Here is a 26,349-nt window from a genome sequence, read left to right as displayed (position 1 = left end):
AACCTCCTTGCAACACCTTCTCTCCATCCATAAAATTCTTCTGCTATGCAATCCTAAATTCCTATAACCCATAACACATTGAAACTCTTCCCCCCCAGGAAGTAGAGCAGTGTGCACAACGCCACCTCAAAAGACTCTCCACCCTGCTCACTTCCTACTTCCACCTTTGATTACCACTATCCACCACCTCTACAACAACCTCTAAACCTCCCTCACGGCCCCCCATAGTTGACAAACCCTGTCTCGCAGACCTACTTACTACATTTACCCCACAAACTCCCTCCAAAAATCCCTCCCACCACCACACATAATCTACAACCTCAACAGGCCTGAAACACTGTCATGAAGCTCTCCTCCAAAAGCCTTAGCCCTGCAGAAATATCAGTCCTTTCCAAAGGCTTCACCTTTCACCCCACTTCCAAATTCAGTCATGCAGGACTTGTTAAAGACGTTCTCTCTTTCTCCTGGTCCCTAAAGTGGAAATACTTTCTCATTATCAACCCTACCAATCAGGCTCAACCAAAGACCAATGTTGAATCCTACTGGACTCAGTTCACTTCTCCAGCCAACTGTGATTCACCCCCACTGCCCCCAAATCGCCCCCTGTTAACTTCCCAGAACTTCTTAATTTGAATCTTGCCTCATCATCATTCCTCAAATTCCGCAGCATACAAACTAACCTTCCATCCGCAGAAAGAACTGCAGTCTGCCACCTAAAAACTTATCCTGACATTATAATCCTACTGAAGACAAAAGCTCCACCACTGTTGTTTTGAACTGCAAGGATTACCTGGCAGAAGGACTCCGCCAGCTGTCAGATACGTTGACCTGCAAACCTTGCCACAATGACTCCATTCCAGAAATCCAGCAGGATCTCCAGTCGCTCCTCAAATCCTTAGGTCCATCCCAGAACCTCTCCCCAGAGTCAATCTCTCTCCTCAGCCCTACCACTCCTTGCGCTCCTACCTTCTACATGCTTCCTGAAGTTCATAAGCCCAGCTGCCCAGGACGCCCCATTGTGGCCAGTTACCATGCCACCATTGAGAGGATCTCTGGTCTCTTAGACCAACATCTTCAGCCTATTACCCGGAACCTATCCCCCTATACAAAAGATACCAACCATTTCCTATGCCAACTCTCCACAGTTCTTCTCCCTTTACCACACGGTGCCCTGCTCGTCACTATTGATGTCACCTCCCTTTAAATTAACTTCCCTAATGCCCATAGCCTTACTGCTATCGAACACTGCCTGACAGATCCTGAACCAACAACCTCGTTCAGAGTCACCATGACCAACTATTTCTTCACCCACAATTCCTTTTCCTTTGAAGTCATTACCTACAAACAAATCTAAGGTATAGCTGTAGGCAGTCGCATGGCACCGTTCTATGCGAACCTATTCATGGGCTATCTAGAGGAATCCTTCCTAAAAACCCAGAATCCTAAACCCCTCGCCTGATTCAGACTCATTGATGACATCTTTCCTATCTGGTTTGAGGGTGAGGACACCTTATCCACATTCCTGCAGAACGTCAACAATTTCTCCCCCATTTACATCATCTGGTCCTACTCAGCCCAACAGGCCACCTTCCTAGATGTTGACCTCCACCTCAGAGATGGCTACATCAGTCCCTCCGTCCACATCAAACCTACTAACCACCAGCAATATCTCCACTTTGACAGCTGCCACCCATTTCATACCAAGAAGTCCCTTCTGTGCAGCCTAGCCATCCACGGTCATCGCACCTGCAGTGATGAACAGTCCCTCTCAAAATATACTGATGATCTCACTGAGGCTTTTACAGACTGTAATAATCCTCCCAACATTGTACAAAAACAAATCTCCAGTGCCTTATCTTTCCAGTCGCTCACCACCTCCCAAAGCCCCACCGTCTGGCCACAGAGGAGCATTCCTAACTCAAGGCCACCCACGACTGGAGCAACTGAACTACAAGAGTGGTTTGAGAAGTTCTCGGAACGGAATAGAAGAAAAGTACTTACATCACTGAAACGTTTTTTGTTTTTCAATGTAGTCTCCTTATAGATTAATGCACTCGGTCCAATGATATTCCAGTGCCTTGATCCCATCTCAAAAATGAGTTTCCTGCAGGCGTGCAAAATGGTTTTAAACTCCGACTACTAATTCTTTGTTTGAAGTGAGTATTTGTCCACGAAGAAAAATTTTCAGTTTTGGGAAGATATGGAAGTCTGACGGAGCCATATCAGGTGAATAAGGTGGATGTGGCAACAATTCATACCTTAGTTCGTGTAATTTTGCCATGGCGACAGCACATATGTGCAGGCGCACATTGTCTTGATGGACGATGACTTTCATCCTTGTTAAACCTGGCGTTTTTTCGCATATCTTTTGTTGCAATTTGTCCAGGAGGTTAGCATAGAATTCTCCAGTAATTGTTTGCCCAGTGGGAGATAATCTACTAACAGAATCCTCGCCGCATTCTAGAATACTGATGCCATGACCTTTCTCGCCGAAGGAATTGTCTTTGCTTTCTTTGGTGGCACAGAATCAGCATGTTTCCACTGCTTTGACTGTTGTTTTGTTTCTGGGATGTAGTAGTGCGCCCATTTTTGTCTGTGGTCGCAAACCGGCACAAAAAATCTTGTTCGTTTCTCCTAAACAGGCCAAACATTGTTCCAATGTGTCCGTTCTCATGCATTTTTTTATCCAGCGTTAAGGAATCGCGGCACCCATCTTGCGGATAACTTTTTCATGTCTAATTCTTCAGATAAAATGTGATGTACGCTTTCAGATGACATCTGGCAAGGTTGAGCAGTTTCACACACTTTCAGGTGGCGATCCTCTGTGCAGATTTTGTGCACTTTTAGAATGATTTCTGGAGCAGTGACACATCTTGGCCGACCATTGCGCGGATCGTCGTCTAAGCTCTCCCGGCCAAATTTAAATTCGTTTGTCCACTTGGCAACAATTGTATCTGAAGGAGCAGAGTCCCCCACTGTATTCTGGAAATTGCATGAATGTCTTTTGCTTTCATACCTTTCTTTACAAAGTACTTAATCAATGCTCGAATCTCGATTCCCCCCCCCCCCCCCCCCCCCCCCCTCCCGTCTTCACAAATCACTTCATGGGAACGACAACAGAGCCACGTCACCACCACAGCTCTCTTTCGAGAGCACTGACGTGGCACATGTTTACAGGCAACAGTCCAACGAATATCACGTGAACAACTTGTTGCGCTAGCGCCGACCTCTTGTGGTGATTCCGAGAACTTTTCAAACTACCCTCGCACATTCTCAATCACGGTTTCAACTACGTCTCATCGTGCCTTGAAATGAGAAATATCCTGCCCACTCTGTCAGATACTGATAACGCTGTCTTACGTGTGTCGGCATCATCACTGTAATCACACAACGTCTGATGCATACCCCTTACTATATAGTGTACTAGACCTGGTAACACGAACAAGGCTAATGCACTCTGGTGGCCATTCTGCCTGTGCACAGGATTACGACTCTAAATCATTTACATAACCACCGATGGTGTGTATGTGTAAAAAGTTAACACTGATGTCTGTCAGTGCTTAAACTTTTTTGCCAGTCAGTGTTCTAGCACTATTGAGGTTGCTATAGATTCTATGTATGAAATCGGTACAATCCATTTAGACACGAGTGTCATCCAGGTTCTAGTCGACGGTGCCTGACCACCGTGTGGGAGGGTGCACTCCAACTTTAGAAGGTTCCCTTTGCTTGGGAAACTGATCACACGATTCACTGTAACTCCTTACTAGCTACATTTCTGTTAGCACTAACACGGTGGACAGTCTCGAAAGCAATTTCATTCAGTTGTCGCAGACCTCGGTTGCCTTAGTTCGACTGTACAGCGTATGCTAGCATACGGTTGAATTCCTCGTAAAGCCCTCCTTGGCCTTCCTGGATACTGTGACTGTTGTATTGTCAGATACATCAGGTCGACTCTTCCTCAGTGGTGCTTCGAGACCCGGTGCTCGCTGTACCTGGGGACTACAACCCGCTTCATATCTTTGTAGTGCACAGTCCCAGAGCATGCTCCAGAGCGTCTACAGTGCCACAGGTGTGATTGTCATTCATCAGCCCTCTGATTTTTTACAGATACATAGTATGTGTCCCATGCTCTGTCAGGTAATGTACCACTTCGCTCGATGATTGAAAAAAAATCTAGTTTGTAGTCTCTCTCAGATACTAAGTAGTTCATTTTACATCCTGTAGTAAATTATTCATTTTGGTCTCAGTTCTAGGTATGATTCGTAGTTCTAATTGAATGTCTTTCTGTAACCAATATAGAGTTCCTGGGATATTTAATGACTGAATATTGTGTTTGTCCATTTAAATAGTACCACCACCCCGCCTGAGGTTGGCAACGGTGACCAGGCAGCCCCCAACTCGTCCCACCCTGGTAGCGGCCACAGCGAGGACGACACCCTGGCACCGGACAAAATGGTGTCGACAGGCGACACGACTATTCCGGCATCCACATCCGGTGTCGCCGTCAATGGTAGCGGCGGTGGCACTGGTATCGACAGTGTGGGAACCACCGCGGGCAGTGCTGGCAGAGAGGTGGGCGAGGAGCAGCGCCTCGGCGACGCTGGTTCTGCCGTTACTGCCAGTACGAAGCCACCGTTCAGCTACACGGAGCTCATTGCTATGGCAATAGAGCATTCTCCACACAGGTTGGTAGCACTGCTATGAAGTCCCTTCACGAATATACACTATAGCATCCTTAATACGTGTGACCATAATTTGGCACTTCCTGTGATATCTCATACGTGTTGTGTACATGTGTTGGTGTTGTTTCTCGGTCATCAGCAACAAGATGATTTTACGCATTTCTTCACCTGTTCTCCTTGTCGGCTATCGTCGTATCAAATAATTGCTCTATCCGACATCAAGGATAAGAACCTCCTTTTCTGTCACCAGTTTTCCGACTGGCTTGACGTAACTGCCGCCACTTCATTTCCTGTTCAGCCTCTTCTCCTAAGATCCTCATTTATTAGTTTGAAATATTCTAATCTCAGTCTTCCCCTTCAGTTTTTACTTTCTACAACTGCCTCTACTACCAAGTAACTTTCTCCCTGATGTCTTAATACACGTTCCATCTGCCTGCCCATTCTTCTTGTCATTGTTTTCCACATGTTTCTCTGCTCACCAATTCTGCAGAGAAACATCTCATTTCTAGTCACATCAGTTGACATAATTTCGTTTTTTCTTCTGTAGAACCATCTATCAAATACTTGTTTTCTCTTCTCCCACAGTCCATGATTCACATCTGTGCATGCTGTACTCCAAATGTATGTTTTCAGAAGTTTCTATCTCTAATGAAGCTTCAATTGACCAGGAGTGACCTCTTTCGCTATGCTAGTTTACTTTTTATACCCTATTTCATATCTCTCGTGTCATATTTTGTTTCCAGTGTAGCAGAATTACTTCACTTTGCCTATTTTCTGGTCCCCAACATTGATGTTAAATTTATTGATGTTTTCACATCTGCTCCACATGACTTTGTTTGTCTTTCATTCACATATCTAGGCCTTCCCATGTACCACCAACCGCAGGTTGCAAAAATGAGCTATGTCATAATATGTGGTCAACACTTTCACTTCTTTCTTTATTAGGCATTTTTTCTTGACTTTTTAGAGGACGACATAACCCCTTCCTTGATCAGAGCATCTGATCTTTAACATTCCCTGTAACAGCCTACCATTCATGTTTCACACCCATATGGAACAATTCCCTAAATTTAGCAATTTATTAGTACATTTCTGCTATGCTTAGCAGCTGTTCCTTTTGTAGAGAATCCTCTTGCTTTATATAATTCCTGCTATAAAATATCATGTTGGAACTGATTTTTAATATTTGTTTTCCCTTTGCAATTAGTGGCCACTGTCTTAGCAATTAGTCACTTGTGGAGTTTTTGAGATTCAATATACAAGAGAGCAGTGGAACATCTCGGTGCACATAATTTGTCATCAGAATCACAGTTTGATTTCAGGACACAAGTCAGCACAAAAAATTCAGTTTCATTGTTTTGTATTTGAGACAGTAGCACGGCATTAATGGCGTGTTTAGGAGAATAGAGGGCATGACTAGAGTGCCAGTTGCCAGTGGCATTTCATTCTGAGCTGCCAGATATGGCAGTCGTGTCCATGAGGTGTTCTTGCTTGCTTGTATGAATTGGGGGGGGGGGGGGGGGGGGGGAGTCGGCGGCGGCGGATTTGGCTGAACGCTATGTGTGTAACAATCTTTTTGTTGTGCCTGCCTGCAACTCAACTCATCTTTACAGTGAATAGGAATGTATCTTCTCCTTATATTGTTGATTTTCAAACCTGGAGTTTCCTTTGTTTGAAAAGTCAACAAAACATACACCAAATTACAGAACTCCAAACAACAATTTTCGATAAAAAAAATTCACATTTTTATACCCACATCACCAATTGTACTCTCCTTAAGTGTCTGCAAGGGCGGTAGAGGTTTGAATCTGATTCGGATCATGTTATTGGGGGCTACTGCAGAGTTCTGTTCTGAGTACATTGCTTTTCGTGCTATGTATCAATGATCAGTCAGTAAAATCTCAGGGGACTCAAAAAATTTTATATCTGTGGATGGCATGAGCATTACTGTGCAAGACATTGGACCCGATGCAAATGATGTAGTTGATAAATCAGTCAGTCTGCATTTAATATGGCCAAGAAAGAAAGACAAACATCCAGGAAGGTGAAAAAGAAGCTGGAAGACCTGCTAGAGGCCAAAGGAAGGCCATCATATGCAGCAGGACAGTTTTAATTAACACTTAGGCGCCGACACCTGTAAAAATAAGGGCGTGCGCGACATGCTCGAAATTTTACGGGCGCGTGTTCTCGTTCTTCCCCTTCTTTCCTTTGTGTGTTCTTACGGCTCCTGCTTGTCTGGGAGGCGCTGCATGGACTGTAGTTTGAATATTGGTCACTAGATAGTGCGGGCATGCTGTGGAAGGGTGTGCTTCCCTTTTTATTTCTCGGCTTTTGTGAGCAGCGATTTTTTTCCCGCGCGGGTCTCAGTAGCGTCGACACGGCGAAGTGTGGGTTGACGGATGAAGAAATTGCTCGCGAGTTATATCGTGAGTTAGAAGAAATTGACGTTGATTTGTCAGAGGAAGATATTGTAGATGACTCTGATGATGATGTGGACTATGTTCAAGAAGTAGTTTCTGGCAGTTCAGGTAAAGAATTCTGACTACAAAACATCTATAATTTTTGCTCAGATTTTCACTGAAAAAACTCTCAGTACGTAATTATGATTTTATTTGCAAATATTACTCTTCTGATATGACTCGGAAGAGCAGAGCAGGTGTCCAAACACTTGAACAGCAAGTAATCCCGTCGATATTGTGCCTGAAGAACGAGTGAGACTGACGGCAAGGGGGAAGCCGAGACGTGCGCGCCGCACCGATTCTGAGGAAGGTCGGACGACTACTGATTGTGCACCAGATATAGATCTATTCTCAGGACAATTTGAAATATGCAATGTTGTCAGTTTAGACCAGAAGAGTGCACCTCTAGAATTTTTTTCATATTTCCTGTCCGACAGTATGATGAAACATATAAAGGAACAAACTAATCTGTATGCTCAACAATGCATCAGGAAATTATGAAGCACAAATTCCCTTTCACCCACCTGCTCATTATCAAAGTGGAAAGGAGTTACACTTATGAAAATAAGGAAGTTTCTGGCAAAGTGTGGCGAAAAGACACAAGCTACCAGTGCAGTGAATGTAAAGTGGCATTGTGCAAAATGCCGTGCTTCAAAATTTACCACACAAAGAGCAAAATTGCATCCTAAAATAGTTACAGGAGGGTACTGTAGATAAGACATACTGTTATGAAACTTCCTGGCAGATTAAAACTGTGTGCCCGACCGAGACTCGAACTCGGGACCCTTGCCTTTCGCGGGTAAGTGCTCTACCAACTGAGCTACCGAAGCACGACTCACGTCTGGTACTCACAGCTTTACTTCTGCCAGTACCTCGTCTCCTACCTTCCAAACTTTACAGAAGCTCTCCTGCGAACCTTGCAGAACTAGCACTCCTGAAAGAAAGGATATTGCGGAGACATGGCTTAGCCACAGCCTGGGGGATGTTTCCAGAATGAGATTTTCACTCTGCAGCGGAGTGTGCGCTGATATGAAACTTCCTGGCAGATTAAAACTGTGTGCCCGACCGAGACTCGAACTCGGGACCCTTGCCTTTCGCGGGCAAGTGCTCTACCAACTGAGCTACCGAAGCACGACTCACGTCCGGTACTCACAGCTTTACTTCTGCCAGTACCTCGTCTCCTACCTTCCAAACTTTACAGAAGCTCTCGTGCTTCGGTAGCTCAGTTGGTAGAGCACTTGCCCGCAAAAGGCAAGGGTCCCGAGTTCGAGTCTCGGTCGGGCACACAGTTTTAATCTGCCAGGAAGTTTCATATCAGCGCACACTCCGCTGCAGAGTGAAAATCTCATTCTGGAAACATCCCCCAGGCTGTGGCTAAGCCATGTCTCCGCAATATCCTTTCTTTCAGGAGTGCTAGTTCTGCAAGGTTCGCAGGAGAGCTTCTGTAAAGTTTGGAAGGTAGGAGACGAGGTACTGGCGGAAGTAAAGCTGTGAGTACCGGACGTGAGTCGTGCTTCGGTAGCTCAGTTGGTAGAGCACTTGCCCGCGAAAGGCAAGGGTCCCGAGTTCGAGTCTCGGTCGGGCACACAGTTTTAATCTGCCAGGAAGTTTCATATCAGCGCACACTCCGCTGCAGAGTGAAAATCTCATTCTGGAAACATCCCCCAGGCTGTGGCTAAGCCATGTCTCCGCAATATCCTTTCTTTCAGGAGTGCTAGTTCTGCTAGGTTCGCAGGAGAGCTTCTGTAAAGTTTGGAAGGTAGGAGACGAGGTACTGGCAGAAGTAAAGCTGTGAGTACCGGACGTGAGTCGTGCTTCGGTAGCTCAGTTGGTAGAGCACTTGCCCGCGAAAGGCAAGGGTCCCGAGTTCGAGTCTCGGTCGGGCACACAGTTTTAATCTGCCAGGAAGTTTCATATCAGCGCACACTCCGCTGCAGAGTGAAAATCTCATTCTGAAGACATACTGTATCCACCATAATTACAATTTTTGTGTAAAATAAAAAAAAATTCCTTCTAGAAAATACAGTGAATATAACTTTGGCCAATTTTTCCTTTTTTTCAAAAACAATGTTATAATAATAACGCTTGTCAAAAGTATGTATTAATTCAAGAGAAAGGTATTATATATGGTTTTAAACAAGAAAGTCTAGGTTTTTCAAGAAGAGTAATTTTATTGCTATAACTGAAACCTTTAATGAGTTGTAGTAGTTTAAAATACGTTAAAATCAGCCAGTCTTTATGGTAGACACCCACGCGCAATGGCTCAGGACCCAAAGTGTTAACTGTAAGTAACAAATTTCAAAAGTTTTTTCTTTAAAATCAATTTCCCACAAACTAAAATTTTCAGTACATATGCCCCATTATATCAGAAACTATCATAGATAAATGAACGAAATTTTCAGATACTCTGCATAACATAAAAAGCCACCTCTGGTACTACCTTCATTAATATTCCCCCATTAGGAAGTTCACAAAAAAATATTTTCTGCAGAAAAAACTTTGTTTTTTGTTAATAAATTTTAAAAAAGTATTTCTTAAAAAGTATAAAATGGATAAAGTCGATTTTAGTACAGTTGACTCTATCAGCATCATGTAACATACAGTAAAAGTATTAAGGTCCTGCATCAAATAGTTTTTTCAGAAATGGGTCAAATACTTGCCTAATTTAACATGGTTTAGATAGGCAGGGTGTGGTCGCCTTAAAGATTTCAGCCATCAAGGCCTTCATCAACAGTACACACACACACACACACACACACACGACTGCAGTCGTTTGAGTGAGTTGTGTTTGCGGAAGTGTGTGTGTGTGTGTGTGTGTGTGTGTGTGTGTGTGTGTGTGTGTGTGTGTGTGTGTGTGTGGTTGTTGTTATTGTTGTTAATGAAAGCGTTAATGGCTGAAAGCTTTAATTGCAAGAGTCTTTCTGTTGTGCCTATCTGTGACTCAGCATTACCGCTATATGGTGAGTAGCTACTTTCCTTCTCATAATATTGTTTCATTCCATCCTGCTTTTTCCATTGTTTGATTTTTTTTCTCTGAGAACTATGTAGAACAGATAGTTAGGTACCCCACCATGATGGAAACAGTGCATCTAATGGCAACAGATAGATCCGCCTCTCTGAGCATGTCCACATTGAAACTGGTATCAGTGACCACGACATGGTTGTGGCAGAACGATTACCGAAGTACAAAGGACAACTAAACCAAGTAGAAAGATACATATGTTCTGTAAACTAGATAAAAAATTAGAAGTATCGTACCTCACTGGGGAACTTGAAACTTTCAGCACAGGGCAGGAGCTTGTAGACGACTCTTGTTCAAGTTTAAAAAAATAGTTGACCATGCACTGGATGGATATGTACCCAGGAGAACAGTTCATAATGAAAGGGAACCTCTGTGGTATACAGTCACTCTAAAGAAACTGCTAAAGAATTAGAAATTACTGCAGAATAGGCATAAAACAAAGCATAGGGCAATAGGCAGATAGGTAGATGCTGAATGAAACAAGTTTGGCTGTCAGGAGAGGAATCCGTGATGCATTGAATGACTACCATATCAGAATGTTGTCGAGTGTCCTTTCACACAAAACCCAAAGAAATTCTGGTCACACATAAAGTCTGTTAGTGGCTCCAAAGTTAATGTACAGTCACTCGGTGACAAAGCAGGGACTGAAATTGAGGGTATCAAAGACAAGGCTGAAATGTTTAACTCCATTTTCAAATGTTCCATTACAAAGGAAAACCCAGGAGGACTGCCCCAGTCCAATCCTTGCACCACTGATAAACGATGAATGAAATAAGTATTAGTGTCAGTGGCATTCAGAAACAGCTGAATTGAATAAAATTGAACAAAGCTCCAGGGCCCAAAGGAACCCCTGTCAGATTCTATACTGAATTTGCAGCTGAGTTAGCCTCTCTTGTAACTATAATCTGTTGCATATCCCTTGAACAAAAAACAATGACCAGTTCTTGGGGAAAAGCATAGGCCACACCTGTCTACAAGAAGGGTAGTAGAAGTGATCCACATAACTACTGTCCAATATTCTTTTCGTCGATTCCTTGTAGAATCTTAGAACATATTTCAAGCTTAAACATAATGAGGTGTGTTGAACAGAACAACCTCCTCAATGCCAACCAGCATAGATTTTGAAAACATCTATCATGTGAAACCCAACTTGCACTTTTCTCATGTGATGTACTGAAAGCTTTGGGTCGTGGCAGTCAAGTAGATGCATCATTTCTTGTTTTCTGAAAATCATTTGACTCAGTACTGCACCTACGCTTATTGTCAAAAGTACAATCATATGGGGTATCAAGTGAAATTTGTGACTGGATTGAGGACCTTTTGGTAGGGAGGACACAGCATATTATCTTGGATGGAGAGTCATTGTCAGGTGTAGAAGTAACTTCAGGTGTGCCCCAGGGAAGTGTGTTGGGACCCTTGCTGTTCATGTTGTATATTAATGACTTGCACACAAAATTAATAGTAAGATCAGGCTTTTTGCAGATGATGCAGTTTTCTGTAATGAAGTACACACATCAAAAAAAGTTTTGCATCACCTCGGTTCCAAGAGTTCCGGAACCTGTACAGAAAATTGGAGTAGAGATCAACATAAACATCAGTCCTGCCCTCTTTATTGCTCATGAAAACCACATATTGCATGTTATATCACCATACAGTAAGACCGTCAGAGGCGGTGGTCCACACCGGTACCTCTAATACCCAGTAGCACATCTTCTTGCATTGATGCATGCATGTATTTGTCATGGCATACTGTCCACAAGTTCATCAAGGCACTGTTGGTCCAGATTGTCCCACTCCTTAATGGCAATTTAGCGTAGATCCCTCAGAGTGGTTGGTGGGTCATGTCATCCATAAAAAGCCCTTTTCAATCTATCCCAGGCATGTTCGATAGGGTTCATGTCTGGAGAACATGTTGGCCACTCTAGTCAAGCGATGCCATTATCCTGAAGGAAGTCATTCACAAGATGTGCACGATGGGGGGACAAATGTCGTCTGTGGAGATCAGTGCCTCGCCGATGTGCTTGCACTATTGGTCGGAGGATGGCATTCACGTATTGTACAGCCCGTACGGCGCCTTCCATGACCACCAGTGGCGTATGTCGGCCCCACTTAATGCCACCCCAGAACAGCAGGGAACCTCCACCTTGCTGCACTCGCTGGACAGTGTGTCTAAGGCGTTCAGCCTGACCTGGTTGCCTCCAAACACACCTCCGACGATTGTCTGGTTGAAGGCATATGCGACACTCGTCAGTCAAGAGAACGTGATGCCAATCCAGAGTTGTCCATTGGGCATTTTGTTGGGCCCATCTGTACCGCATTGCACAGTGTTGTGGTTGCAAAGATGGGCCTCGCCGTGGACGTAGGGAATGAAATTGCACATCGTGCGGCCTATTGCGCACAGTTTGAGTTATAACACGACGTCCTGTGGCTGCACGAAATGCATTATTTGACATGGTGGCTTTGCTGTCAGGGTTCTTCCCAGACATAATCCGTAGGTAGCGGTCATCCACTGCAGTAGTAGCTGTCAGGCTGCCTGAGCGAGGCACGTCATTGACAGTTCCCGTCTCTCTGTATCTCCTCCGTCTCCGAACAACATCGCTTTGGTTCACTCCTAGACGCCTGGACACTTCCCTCATTGAGAGCCCTTCCTGGCACAAAGTAACAATGCGGGTGCGATCGAACTGCGGTATTGATCGTCTAGGCATGATTGAACTACAGGCAACACGAGCATATACCTCCTTCCTGGTGGAATGACTGGAACTGATCGGCTTTCGGACCCCCTCCATCTGATAGACACTGCTTGTGCGTGGTTGTTTACATGTTTGGGTGGGTTTAGTGACATCTCTGAACAGTCAAAGGGACTGTGTCTGTGATACAATATCCACAGTCAACGTCGATTTTCAGTTCTGGGGAATGGGGTGATGCAAAACTTCTTTTGATGTGTGTTTTATCTGAAAGAAGATGCATAAATATTGCATCAGATATTGATAAGATTTCAACATGGTGCAGAGATTGGCAGCTTACTGTAAATGTTCAGAAATGTAAAATAGTGCACACTGCAGAACGCAAAATGTAGTACCATATGACTATAATATCAGTGAGTCACTGTTGGGATTGACCAATCGGTGTTACACTTGGCAGGGATATGAAATGGAGTGATCACTTAGGTTCAGTTGTGGGTAAAGCATGTGGTAGACTTCCGTTTGTTGGTAGAATATGGGAAAGTGTAGTCAATCAACAAAGGAGATTGCTTGCAAATCATCTACATCTACATCCTTACTCCGCAAGCCACCTGATGGTGTGTGGCTGGGGGTATCTTGAGTACCTCTGTTGGTTCTCCCTTCTATTCCAGTCTCGTATTGTTTATGGAAAGGAAGATTGTCAGTATGCCTGTGTGTGGGCTCTAATCTCTCTGTGTGACTGGTTCTAGAATATTTCTCAAGTGTGTGGGACCCGTACCAGATAGGACTGAGGGATAATGAACATATACAGAGAGGGGCAGCATGAATGGTCACTGGTTTACCTAATGCCAGAGAGTGTCACAGAGATACTGAAGGAACTGAAATGGAAGACTCTTGAAGATAGACGTAAACTATCCTGAGAATGTCTAGTAACAGAGTTTCAAGAACTGGTTAAGTGATTACTCTAGGAATATGCTACAACCTCTCTCGTAGGGATTGTTAGGATAAGATTAGAATAATTAGTGCATACACAGAGGCATTCTTCCTGTGCTCCATACATGGATGGCACTGGAAGAAACCCTAATAACTAGCACAGTGGGACATTCCCTCTACAACGTGCCTCACAGTGGTTTGCAGAGTATAGATGTAGATGTAGAGGACGTTGCTATTGATTGACTACATCGTGTGTCCTATACTCTGAATATTTGCTGTCATTCACTGGTGAGATGATGTGATGTGAGCTGTGATTGGCTGACAAAAGTGCTTGTCAGTCTCTATTTCAGTGCTTCGGAAACTTTGCGTATACTTTTGTAATAAGAAAAGGCACATTTTACTTGTTACTGTGCATCAAAGATATTTCCAAAGCGCTATTTTTTGCTGGGTTTCATTTTCCAAAGTGCCGGAAATTCTGTCCTGGTTCATAAACCCATCACCATTCTAGAGATTGATAAGTTTTACAGCTCCGAGGGAAAGTATACTGTCACTTAACTTGGAAAAAAGTACTTACACCAGGTGTATAGTGTATTTTCACCTGAGGGGGAAAAGTGTTTAACAGAGAAATCAAGGAAAAATCCTGTGGTTACACACACACACACACACACACACACACACACACACACACACACAATAGCAGTGTGTCACATCTTCATGGTCCACAAAGTTATAATCAAATAAAATCAGACATCACAATATTGACAACAGTGCTTCTCATCAACTTCACAGGAGGGAAATCTTCAAAACAACCATTTATTTTTCCAACCATACAAAGTGAAGATAGGTATGTAAGGACTTGACAGACACACTTAGTGAAGATAAAAAAGTGTGCTCTCTGCCCCTAGTTTTGACTCGGGGTATGCTGTAGGTGGTTCGAATTGTGATGTTTGCTTTTGTCTGTCTGGCAGGAGGGCATTACTGCCACAGATCCACGCCTACATCGCGAGCCACTTTCCGTACTACGGGCCCGACCAGAAGGGGTGGCAGATGGCGATCAAGAACAGACTGTCGAGCAGCAAGTGCTTCGTCAAAGTGCCGCAGGAAGTCGACAAGCGCAAGGGGAACTACTGGACGGTCGGTAAGTCTTACGGCCAGTGGCAGAGTGGCTGGACATCGCCTCACCTCCTCCTCTTTTTTTTTTATGCCTCCGGGTACACAGAGTGGTTGAGAAGACACGAGCTTTTGACTGAGCACTCCGTGGCCATTGTCAAGTGGAATGACTGCCAATGGCCTGCAGCTGTTATGCCCTTACGTACTCAGGCTGCCGGCCAGGTTATCACTCGTGTCCACACTAGTGCCGTATACGGACACACATTGATTCCACATTCGATGCACCCACTTCAGCCTCGCTGACTGGCTGTTGCTTTATGGCTGAGGTTCACAGTGAAGTGCTTTTGATCTACAGTTATCAGAAAATTTTTGCTTGAATCAACATCCCAAAAGGTGCTCTGACCTTATTATATACACTGACAGAAATTGTTACACCATGAAAATCTGCAACAGATGCTATCAGGGTGACACTCCACTATTTCTTGGCATGTGCTATATGTTGCTTAAATTTTCATCTTTCTTTCCAGTACTGAAAAGGTCAGTTGTTACAGATGAAGAATAGCATAAGCAGCTGGTGGTCATTGGACATGTGCAGTGTTACTGTAACTTTTCTGGTGAAGGTGACAACACAGCACGTCCAGAGGAGGTACACGTACAGCGTGTCACCGTCTTTCAGAATTGGAGAGAAAGTGAATCACTGGCACGATGGACACGGGAGCATTGTACCGACAGTTTTCACACACAGCCGTTTGTAGTGAAATGACTGCAGAGTGAGTGGTGTCGAGATGGACTCAGTGGTGACGTTGGATTCAGATTGACACTGTAGCAGGAAGAGCAGGTGCAGATTTTTCCAGAACGACTACACCACAAGAAGTCGTAGGATTGTCCAATTGCCTCTGATGAACAAATGGAAGACAGCATCTGAAATCTGGGTAGAGGGTCCAGGCAGAGGGACACCATGAATGCTGAGGAACAGTTTACTGGAAGCTGGGTCGAGACCACAATTTGCCACGTGTCGTGCACAACCGATGCTAGATCGTGGGCAACAGAGAGTTGCCCAGTGTAGAGCCAGATTTAACTGGCACACTGAGTGTTATTTTGTTGTGGTGTTGAGCGATGAGTCTTTTTTTTTTTTTCTTCTTCTGTGGTGGTCAGATTGACACCAGTGTAGTGATAGACTGCCTGGTGAAAGGTCACAGGAAGCAGTGCTTCTCTAGACCCACATCTCTCCAACTGTTGGATTTATGGTGTGGGGACTTACTGTATAGAACACGGTCATTTGTTGTAGAAGGGAGGCTGATGGTTGCAGTATGTGGCAAGAATGGTAAATTCTGTTGTGATATCCTTCCTGACCTACATAACAAATGACATTGTCTAGCAAAATAATGCAGGATCTCTCACTTCAGTTCTTACACCAGATGCCTTGAAGAATGTACAGATCACTGAGGATAGCCCCCAGGGGGCTCGCCGCTCTTTGTCGGGTTTGTGCTTGGCGACCATGGGGCCCCAGCCTTTGCAGCATCTTTTCCCTCGTGTGCTGCACGTCTATCCTCTTGCTGTTCTTTTTCCCCCATTTTGGGGAACATTCTGGGATGTGTTTGGAAATGTGTTCCGCATATTCAGTAGCCGATGTCAGAACAGTCTCTCCACTGTTTTTCGTTCCTTTTTTTCTTTTTCTTTCTTTGTTCCCCTTCCCATGTCCATCCTCTGCTCTGGCATTTGGGGTTTCTGTTTGTCTTCTTCCTCCCTGTGTGCTCCTGAAGGCCAGCCCATTCGTCTGATGTGTAAGAGGTGACCGGGTAACACGTAGTACCCAGCCCCAGGAAGAGTTCGCACATACAGATGGTGCAGGATAGGCCGGGTGATTGCCGAAGTTGTTACCTTTCCAAATTGGTGATTGGTCCCTCTGTTTGGTAGTTGTGACCTGAGGTGTGAACAATCACCTAAGGCGGGTGCACCACATTCTGAGCTCGCCACCCCCCCCCCCCCCCCCCATCCCCCACCCCCCACCCCCCGGTGTGTTACCCGGTCACCTCTTACACATCAGACGCACGGGCTGGCCTTCAGGAGCACACAGGGAGGAAGAAGAGAAACAGAAACCCCAAATGCCAGAGCGGAGGATGGACAGGAGAAGGGGAACAAAGCATGCAATTGGAGTCTCTGGCAGTCATGCGGGATTTTTTTACAATGAGCCCATCATTTTCTGCACAGTCGGCGTCTACGAAACGTAAACAGAATGAGGCTGACGATACGAAGACACTCCCAGCTGAACCTCAGTTCCTCATTGTTTCACGTACTGAAGACGGTCAGTCCTTTGCTACGGTAAAGCCATTTATTATTCAGGAAGGTGTTGATGCAGTTGCTGGCCCTGTGAAATCCTGATCTCGTTTACGCAATGGAACTTTCCTTCTGGAGACTACTCCTGATTCTCAAGCACAACAACTGCTTGCAGCTCCTCTCCTCCGCTGCTATCCTCTTCATGTTGAGGCCCATTGAATGCGGAATTCTTCACGTGGTGTTATTTACACCAGTTGACATAAACGTTTTCTGGATTTCGTACCGCGTCATAATGTAAAAACTACTGCTGCTGGAGAAAACCAACGTTTTGACCACGATTGCTGCGGCCTTCTTCTGGGTCTAATGGTGCGTTCTAGTTATGCAGTGTCCTTTATATTTTGTTGTTAGTGTTCACTGCGCATGCCATTACGTCATAATTTTAAAAAGGTAGTTAGTTTCATTGGTCACTTGAGGAAGACGGAGAAGGAACTTTATTTTAATAGGTTATTGTGGTGGAGGGAGAACGTGACCTCTGTTGTCTATTGGCTCTTGTGTTATGTACCGTGATTGGTGGCCACCGTCGAATGAGAAGTTGGCTGCTGTTTACCAACTGCTGGACGTCAGCAGTTACTCGCCGGTAGTGCTCGCGCTTCGTGTTGACAGTGCGGTCTGTTGGGCCCTGATTGGTGGCAGCCGAGATGGGGCAAGACTGAGTCCATCCTCCCTGTTCATGTCATTAGGGTGTTTAAGTATTTCAGTGTCCCCTCTGATTTTGCGTTTTGTCATAATTGGCTGCTTGGCCAACACACAGGCTTCGCTGAATTTTATTTCTTTTCCGCAGTCTTGGTGATGTTCTGCCACTGCGGATTTGTTGTGTTGCCCTAGACGAATATAACGCTCGTGTTCCCGAATGCGCGTTGCTATTGGCCTACCAGTCTCGCCGATGTATGCCTCCCCACCAGGCTGCCTGATGGTCTGACTTAGGCAGAAATCCAGAAGTACCCCTCTGATCAGAGTGTCATTGCAGGCCTTTCGGTGGTGAAAAAGGAAGATGCATCATTAGTTCCCACATGTTGTTGTTGTTGTTGTTGTTGTTGTTGTTGTTGTGGTCTTCAGTCCTGAGACTGGTTTGATGCAGCTCTCCGTGCTACTTTATCCTGTGCAACCCTCTTCATCTTGCAAGTAACTACTGCAACTTACATCCTTCTGAACCTGCATACTGTATTCATCTCTTGGTCTCCCTCTTTGATTTTTACCCTTCACACTTCCCTCGATGCCTCAGAACATCTCCTACCAACCAATCCCTTCTTCTAGTCACATTGCACTTCAGATTCTTCTTCTGCCCAATTTTACTCAATACCTCCTCATTCATCGTCCATGTTTCACTTCCATGAATGGCTACATTCCATACAAATACTTCCAAAAAAGACTTCCTGACACTTAGGTCTATACTCGATGTTAACAAATTTCTCTTCTTCAGAAACTCTTTGCTTGCCATTGCTAGTCTACATTTTATATCTTCTCTAGTTCGACCATCGTCAGTTATTTTGCTCCCCAAATAGCCAAACTTGTCTACTACTTTAAGAGTCTCATTTTCTAATCTAATTCCCACAGCGTCACCTGATTTAAATTGACTACATTCCATTACCCTCAGTTTGCTTTTGTTGATGTTCATCATATATCCTCCTTTCAAGACACTGTCCATTCTTTTCAACTGCTCTTCCAGCTCCTTTGCTGTCTCTGCCCGAATTAGAATGTCATTGGCAAACCTCAAAGTTTTTATTTCTTCTCCATTGATTTTAATTCCTACTCCAAATTTTTCTTTTGTTTCCTTTACTGTTTGCTTAATATACGGATTGAATAACATCGGGGATAGGCTACAACCCTGTCTCACTCCCTTCTGAACTACTGCTTCCCTTTCACGCCCCTCCACCCTTAAAACTGCCATCTCATTTCTGCATAAATTGTAAATAGCATTTTCTCCTTGTATTTTACTCCTGATTCAGAATTTTAAAGAGAATGTTCCAGTCAACAGTGCCAAAAGCTTCCTGTAAGTCCACAAATGCTATAAACGTAGGTTTGCCTTTCCTTAATCAATCTTCTATGACAAGTTGGAGGGTCAGTATTGCCTTTCGTGTTCCTACATTTCTCCAGAATCCAAACTGATCTTCCCTGGGATCAGCTTCAACCAGTTCTTCCATTCTTCTGTAAGGAATTCATGGTAGTATTTTGCAGGCTTGACTTACTAGATTAATAGTTTGGTAATAGTCACATTTGCCAGCATGAGCTTTCTTTGGAAAGGGATTACATTCTTCAAGTCTGAGGGTATTTCACCTGTCTCGTACATCTAGCACACAAGATGGAAGAGTTTTATCATGACTGGCTCTCCCAAGGCTATCAGTAGTTCTGTCATCTATTCCTGAAGCCTTGTTTTCTCACAGTATGATATCTCCCATCTCGTCTTCATCTGTGTCCTCTTCCCATTCTATAATATTGATTTCAAGTTCACCTCTCTTGTATAGAACCTCTATATACTCCTTCCACCTTTCTGCTCTCCCTTCTCTGCTTAGGACTGGTTTTCCATTTGAGCTCTAGATATTCATACAGATGTTTCTCTTTCCTCCAAAGGTCTATCTAATTTTCCTGTAGGCAGCATCTAGTGATATAAGCTTCCGTATCTTACATTTGTCCTCTACCCATTCTTGCTTAGCCCTCCTTCCCTTTCCTCATTATGACTCTCCTCTAATGGAACGTTCGCAGCCTTCGATCCCACAAAGAGGACTTATGGCTGATCATGGAATCGTAGTGTCTGCTTGTTCTCTGCCTCGAGGAAAGGAAATTGCGTCCTAACAACCACTTTGAGCTCTCACATTTCTTCCTGGTCCACTTTGACTGTACCTTCCCCTTCCCCTCCTCTGAGGACAGCATCCCATCTCACGGGGGAGTCATGCTGCACATACCTTATGGTGTTCCCAGTCAACCCATCACCCTGACTACCCAGCTTCAAACTGTTGCAGTCCGCATTTTCCTTCCCCACCTGACTATTTCTCTTTGTACCATTTACATCCCCCTGTCATTCGATGTCACCAGGGCAGACTTTCTCCAGCTTATTGGGCAACTCCCTCACCCATTTCTGCTGCTTGGTGACTTGAAAAGCTCACCATCTCCTTCCGGGCATGGCCAAAACCTGTCAGATGGGGTGCTCTCTTGGCTGATCTTTTCAGTCACTTAACCTCATATGCCTTAACTCAGAAGCACCCACATTCCTTTCCGACTCCACTCACACGTATTCCCATTTCGAACTCTCCTTTTGCACTGCCCACCTTGCCCGTGATCTCGAGCTGTCTGCTCTCTCTGACACGTACTCGAGAACCATTTCCCACATGTGCTATCTGGTTTGCTGACTCCTACCCCCAACTACATGCACAGCCAAATAACAGTTTCCTAAGGCCAACTGGGGGCTTTTCTCCTCCCTGGCGAGCTTTGACGAATAACATTCCCCAGTTGCAACAACCAGTTATAATATCTTACAAACATTATCCTTACCACCGCAGAACATTCCATTCCTGGCCCTTCCTGTTTATTGCACCGGGTTCCGCTCCCTTGGTGTACTGAGGCGAGCTGCGATGTAATTGATGCGCGGGTACATGCTCTCCGCATTTTCACCATCATCCTACAATGGCCTACTGTATTTGTTACAAACAGTTGCATGCACAATGTCGTTGCATTGTTCAGTATAGCAGAAAAGCTAGTTTGATTTCCTTTACGAGTTCTTTTAACTGTTCCACACCATCATCTGTCATGTGAACCAACCTCCGACAGGTGTCTTGAGACAAAGGTCCATTCCCCAATTTCCGACCTGACAGTAGCAGATGATGTCATAGTGGACCCTACTGCTATCTCCAACACCTTGGGCTGCTATTTTGCAGATATTTCGAGCTCCACTCACTAACACCCTGCCTTCCTCCATCAGAAACTAGTGGAGGAGACTCAGGCGATACCCTCCTCTTCTCAGAATTGTGAGCGCTACAATGCCACCTTTCCTATGAGGGAGCTAGATCATGTTCTCACTTCATCCCGATACTCCATGTCATGGCCGGACGTTGTTCGTGTTCTGATGTTGCAAACCTTTCTCTAGCAGGCAAGCACTTTTTCCTTAATATGTACGATTTCGTTTGGGCATAGTGCACGTTTCCCAGACACCGGCATGAAACCATTGTCATACCCAAACCTAAGCCCAACAAGGACAAACACCTTTGCCTCATTTCCCTCACCAGCTGTGTTTGCAGGGTGATGGAATGTGTGATTCGTGCCCAGCTTGTATGCTGACTCGAGTCTCACAATTTACTAACCATTGTACAGTGTGGATTTTGAGCAAGCCGTTCTGCGGTTGACTGTCTTGTCGCTTTGTCAATCCACGTCAAGAATGGTTTTCTGCAGAAATGCCAGGCTGTGGCCATGTTTTTCGATTTGGAGAAAGCTTACAACACCTGCTGGATGACCGTTACCCCTTGTACTCTCTACACATGGGGCTTCTGTGGCCGCGTGCTCTGTTTGCATCAGGAATTCTTAAAAGACCGAGTTTCCAAGGTACGTGTGGGTTCTGCCTTGTTGGACACCTTTATCCAGGAAAACCATGTGCCTCATGGTTACATTCTTATTGTACTCTTCTTTACTATCACCATTACGGCTTGTCTCCCACCAGGCATCTCCAGTTCCCTTTTCATTGACAGATTTTGCAATCTATTGCAGTGCTCCATGGACTTGTCTCCTCAGCTGGCATCTTCAGCAATGTCTCGATCGTCTTTACTCACGGAGCATCAAGTGTGGCTTTCATTTTCCCATTGGCAAAACCGTTCCTATGAATTTTTGGTGGCGCAGTTGGTTTCATCCACTGTGTCTTGGGTCCGTTGCTTTTCCGTTCGTTCAAACTACGAAATTCCTGGGGCTCATGCTCGATAGGACACTTTCTTCGTCATCCCACATTTCTTACCTGTAAGTGACCCCTGTGTATCCTATGTGTCCTCAGCAGTACTTCCTGGGAAGTGGATCGGACCACCATCCTCCATTTGTATCAGATCCTTATCTGTTCGAAAGTAGACTACTCAGGTATTTTCATTTATGCATCTGCATGTCTGTTCCTCGTATGCCATATCAATACTATCCAGCATCGTGGCATCTTTTTGGTCATTGGCGCTTTTTACACTAGCCCAGGTGAGAGTCTGTATGCCGCAGCAGCCGAACTACTGAAGTGGTACCTCCGTGACTTTCTTCTCGGCTGATAAGCATCCTGCTAGTATGCCGTGCCTGTCCATCTATCCTGTAGCCTCCTTTGTTGATGACTCCTTTGATTGCAGTAGGGCACGCGTCCCTCTTCTCTGTTACGGCCTGGAGTTCGCTTTTGGACCTTGCTCTAGCAGTTTCACTTCACACTATCTGCCACTTTTCCGATGGGTGTGAACCCGTCACCACCTTGGCTCCGTGCAGCGGCCTGTGTTCACCTTAGCCTTCATTTGCTTCCTAAAGACACTACTCCAGCCTCCCTCTGTCGCCATAAGTTTCACTACCTTTCAGACGGAACTTCCCGATAGCGCCTTTGTGTATACTGACCACTCTCAGACTGACAGTGGTGTCAGATGTGCCTTTGTCACCGGCACAGACGTTTTTCGGTATCGGCTTCCGGAACACTGCTCGGCATTTACAGCAGAGCTCTTCGTGCTGTACCAGGCTGCACGGTACGTGCGGTGACACAGGCTTTTCAATTGCGTTTTCTGCTCACACTCTTTGTGCCCTTTGGTATCTACGTGTACTGTACACCATCCATCCCTTAGTGCAACAGGTACAGGAAAGCTGTCACTTGCTGACCATTGATGGAGCCACTGTGACGTTTATCTGGGTTCCCGGTCGTGTCGGTCGGAGGGGAACGAGTCTGCTGACGTTACTGCCAAAGCGAGAGTCCTCGTACCTTGGCCCACTAGTTATTACATTCCCTCAGACGATCTCTGTATTGCCGTCTGTCAGCAGGTGGTGTCACCTGGCATCGTGACTGGTTCTCCCTTCATGGAAAGAAGCTCTGGGAAGTTAGGTCCCTCCCATCAGCTTGGAAGATCTCCTTTCAGCCCGAGGACATCATAAGTTGCATATTAGGCGCTCGCTGTCTTTTTAGTCATCGCCGTTTGGTAAGTGGTGCTCCCCCACCACTATGTGCTCACTGCCCCCAACCTATGACGGTTTGCCATTTCCTGATGTTCTCATTAATGTTTGCCATCTGAATTATTGTCCGTTTTAGCAAACAATGCACAGGATATTGACCGCATTTTACTTTTTATCTGTCATAGCAGTAATGCAATGGACATTTAATATTTAGTTCAGGACCTCCATTTCTCTATGGCATATTTAATGGTCCCTTCTCCAAGTCCCTGTTTTTAGCTGTCTTTCCTTCCATCGGTTGGGCTTAACGAGTAGTTGTTTTTAATTCCTTTTTTTTTCTTCGTGTTCTGTGGTTCTGACTGGGGCTTGTATGACCCTGGCTGTTTTTGTGCCCTAAAACAAAACAATCAAACAAAACAATGGCTACGTGAATACATTATAGATTTGATGATCATTGATGCACCTTGTCATGCCTCGACTGGCCGACCAAATCGGTCAAATCGACTTTCTGGCACCTTGGGTGAAATCTTGTAACCAACATCCCCGCAGCTTGATAAGTGGCTTCAGCTGGATACGGCATACCTGAAGAAACTTGTGGATATTCTTCCTCACTGAAATGATGCCATAGAACTCGGTAATGGTGTGATGTCTCTGGGGTGACTTTTTTTTTTTTCTATTTGGGTATTGTGTTATGATTTGCCAGTGAATATGTAATTCTGCAGGCTTTTTGGGTTGTTGATGTTGAGGGTAAGATATTGTTGATTTTAACGCTGTGTCAGCTTCCTCTTCAGTTTTTTCTTACACAATTGTTGTTTTGACACCTCTGATGGTATCTTCTTCAAAATTTTCTCATTTTCGCAGTTACCTGTACACTGTCAAATCCAGTGTCATATTCGCCTGTAAAAGGGAATTTTACTGCAGTTGCTCTGAATGTCAAGAGTTATGGTGGTGTGCTGACCACATTTTTCAGTCAATGCAAAATAAAGCATTTTTCCAGCAGTAAATGGAAGCACCTCATAACCATGGGAGTGATTGTGGCTAAGTGTGTATAAACAAAACTGAGAAGATGGGAAGAGAATGGATTAATGAGGACAAACATTTCATGCAGTTAAAACAAAGTGGAAATATGTGGTAGAAATGCGTGTGCCAATGATGTAGAAACTAACAACATAGGGGTGCTAGCCAAGGAGTGCAGCCGGCCGCAGTGGTCTAGCGGTTCTAGGCGCTGCAGTCCGGAACCGCGGGACTGCTACGGTCGCAGGTTCGAATCCTGCCTCGGGCATGGGTGTGTATGATGTCCTTAGGTTAGTTACGTTTAAGTAGTTCTAAGTTGTAGGGGACTGATGACCTAAGATATTAAGTCCCATAGTGCTCAGAGCCATTTGAACCAAGGAGTGCAACATTAATAGAACAAAAGCCCAAGAAGTGGCTGAGATCTCTTTAGAACACAAGTAATTTCAGTAGACATGGCAGCTATAGGCTCCCAGTTTTGTGGCTTCACGACCATCAAATAAGTAAACACTTACGGTGCATGAAGAATACAAACAACTAAGAGGAAGCCACTTCGGCAGAAAGAGAATAATATTTTGGTAAACGTTCTCCCACTCTTTCTCATTTTGTTATCACTAGTTATCCAATGACAATGGCTCACCTACAGTAACCAGAAAAATTTCTCCAAATAACTCCATTTCTTTGGAATAAGCTATGGAAAACTTCCTTTTACAAGTGAATATGACAGTAGTCTCCGTCAATGTTCAGCCAACTGGGGACGCAAGGAGACTGTGAAGAAGATTGCTGTAGAGAGGTAGAAACATCAATCTTGTAAACCACGGTTAACACCAGAGCGGACAGAAGCAAATGAAGGTCAGTGAAAGAGCATTCTCTCTGGCATAAATGGTAGGCAAGTGTGAGTAAACTACTTTCAGCTGTACTTTGTACACATTTGCTATTGCTTGTTCCAATTTTGCTGGTTGTCAATTTTTAGTGAACCATCAAAGGAAGTTCACATCCTCTCTGCTTCGGTACTAGCTCCACAGAAAGTTTTTGTCTGTTATCTTGTCCATTTCTGTTGTTGACAGGAGTTGCATGACCACTGAAATGGTCAGAAGAGAGCGTAATGTTAGTGATAAAAGAATGTAGATATAATAGGTGTTTCTGGGATCCAAGAGATCCACACGTCAGATGTTGAAGGAAAAGAAAAACGGTTGCGGAAGTACTCAGTTGTTCAACTGGGGTTATGAGGAGGCAATAAATTTGTTAGAGGCTTGTATTAGCAGAAAGTAGAGTGAATAAGCTTTATATTCAATATATTAATAAGAAAAATCGCAATAAATTTCCTTGAAAGTAAACAAGTGAATATGTAGTTATTGTGCTAGTTAAAATTTAAAAATTTCAAAGTCCTGATTGTTCTCATTGCTTATGCTCCTGGTATCTGCAGTTATTTGGTTGAGGTGTTATTGTTACATCAGAGATTTTTAACAATAAATGAGAATGAGCTACCTAGCATCACACTATGTGCCTGTGAACAAACTGTGTATCAGATTTATCAAGTAGCTTGTGCAACAGGTTTTTATATATAGAGGGAAACATTGCACGTGGGAAATATATAATAGAAGGAAACATTCCACAGAGGGAAACTTCCACGTAGGAAAAATATATCTAAAAACAAACCTGCCAGCGCTTTTGTTTGGTAAGTCTCATCATCTTTGTTTTTATATATATATTAAAAACAAAGATTCCATGACTTACCAAACGGGAAAGCGCTGGTAGATAGGCACAATAAAAAAACACAATAAAAAACACACACACAAAATTTCGAGCTTTCGCAACCCCCGGTTGCTTCGTCAGGAAAGAGGGAAAGAGAGGGAAAGATCAAAGGATGTGGGTTTTAAGGGAGAGGGTAAGGAGTCATTCCAATCCCGGGAGCAGAAAGACTTACCTTAGGGGGGAAAAAGGATAGGTACACACACACACACACACACACACACACACACACACACACACACACACACAAGCAGACATTTGTAAAGGCCTTT

At 44.5% G+C, this 26,349-nt stretch overlaps 2 protein-coding genes across 2 annotated transcripts in view; both read left to right on the top strand.

Moving 5' to 3' along the window:
- Nucleotides 1-4,367, top strand: part of LOC126108832 (uncharacterized) — a 195,597-nt gene extending 191,230 nt beyond the window's left edge. Inside the window, exon 14 of the mRNA XM_049914196.1 lies at nt 4,350-4,367. Within this exon, the coding sequence (XP_049770153.1) occupies nt 4,350-4,367 (18 nt within the window). The remainder of the gene's footprint in view (nt 1-4,349) is intronic.
- A 22-nt stretch (nt 4,368-4,389) lies between these two features.
- Nucleotides 4,390-26,349, top strand: part of LOC126108831 (uncharacterized) — a 218,989-nt gene continuing 197,029 nt past the window's right edge. The window contains exons 1-2 of the mRNA XM_049914195.1: nt 4,390-4,685; nt 14,746-14,915. Of these exons, the coding sequence (XP_049770152.1) occupies nt 4,453-4,685; nt 14,746-14,915 (403 nt within the window). The 5' untranslated portion in view covers nt 4,390-4,452. The remainder of the gene's footprint in view (nt 4,686-14,745; nt 14,916-26,349) is intronic.

This window comes from Schistocerca cancellata, chromosome 11 (genome assembly GCF_023864275.1).
Source record: "Schistocerca cancellata isolate TAMUIC-IGC-003103 chromosome 11, iqSchCanc2.1, whole genome shotgun sequence".
NCBI classification, from domain to species: domain Eukaryota; kingdom Metazoa; phylum Arthropoda; class Insecta; order Orthoptera; family Acrididae; genus Schistocerca; species Schistocerca cancellata.
Note: the sequence above shows the minus strand (reverse complement) of the source record. Positions and strands in the feature narration are given on the sequence as shown.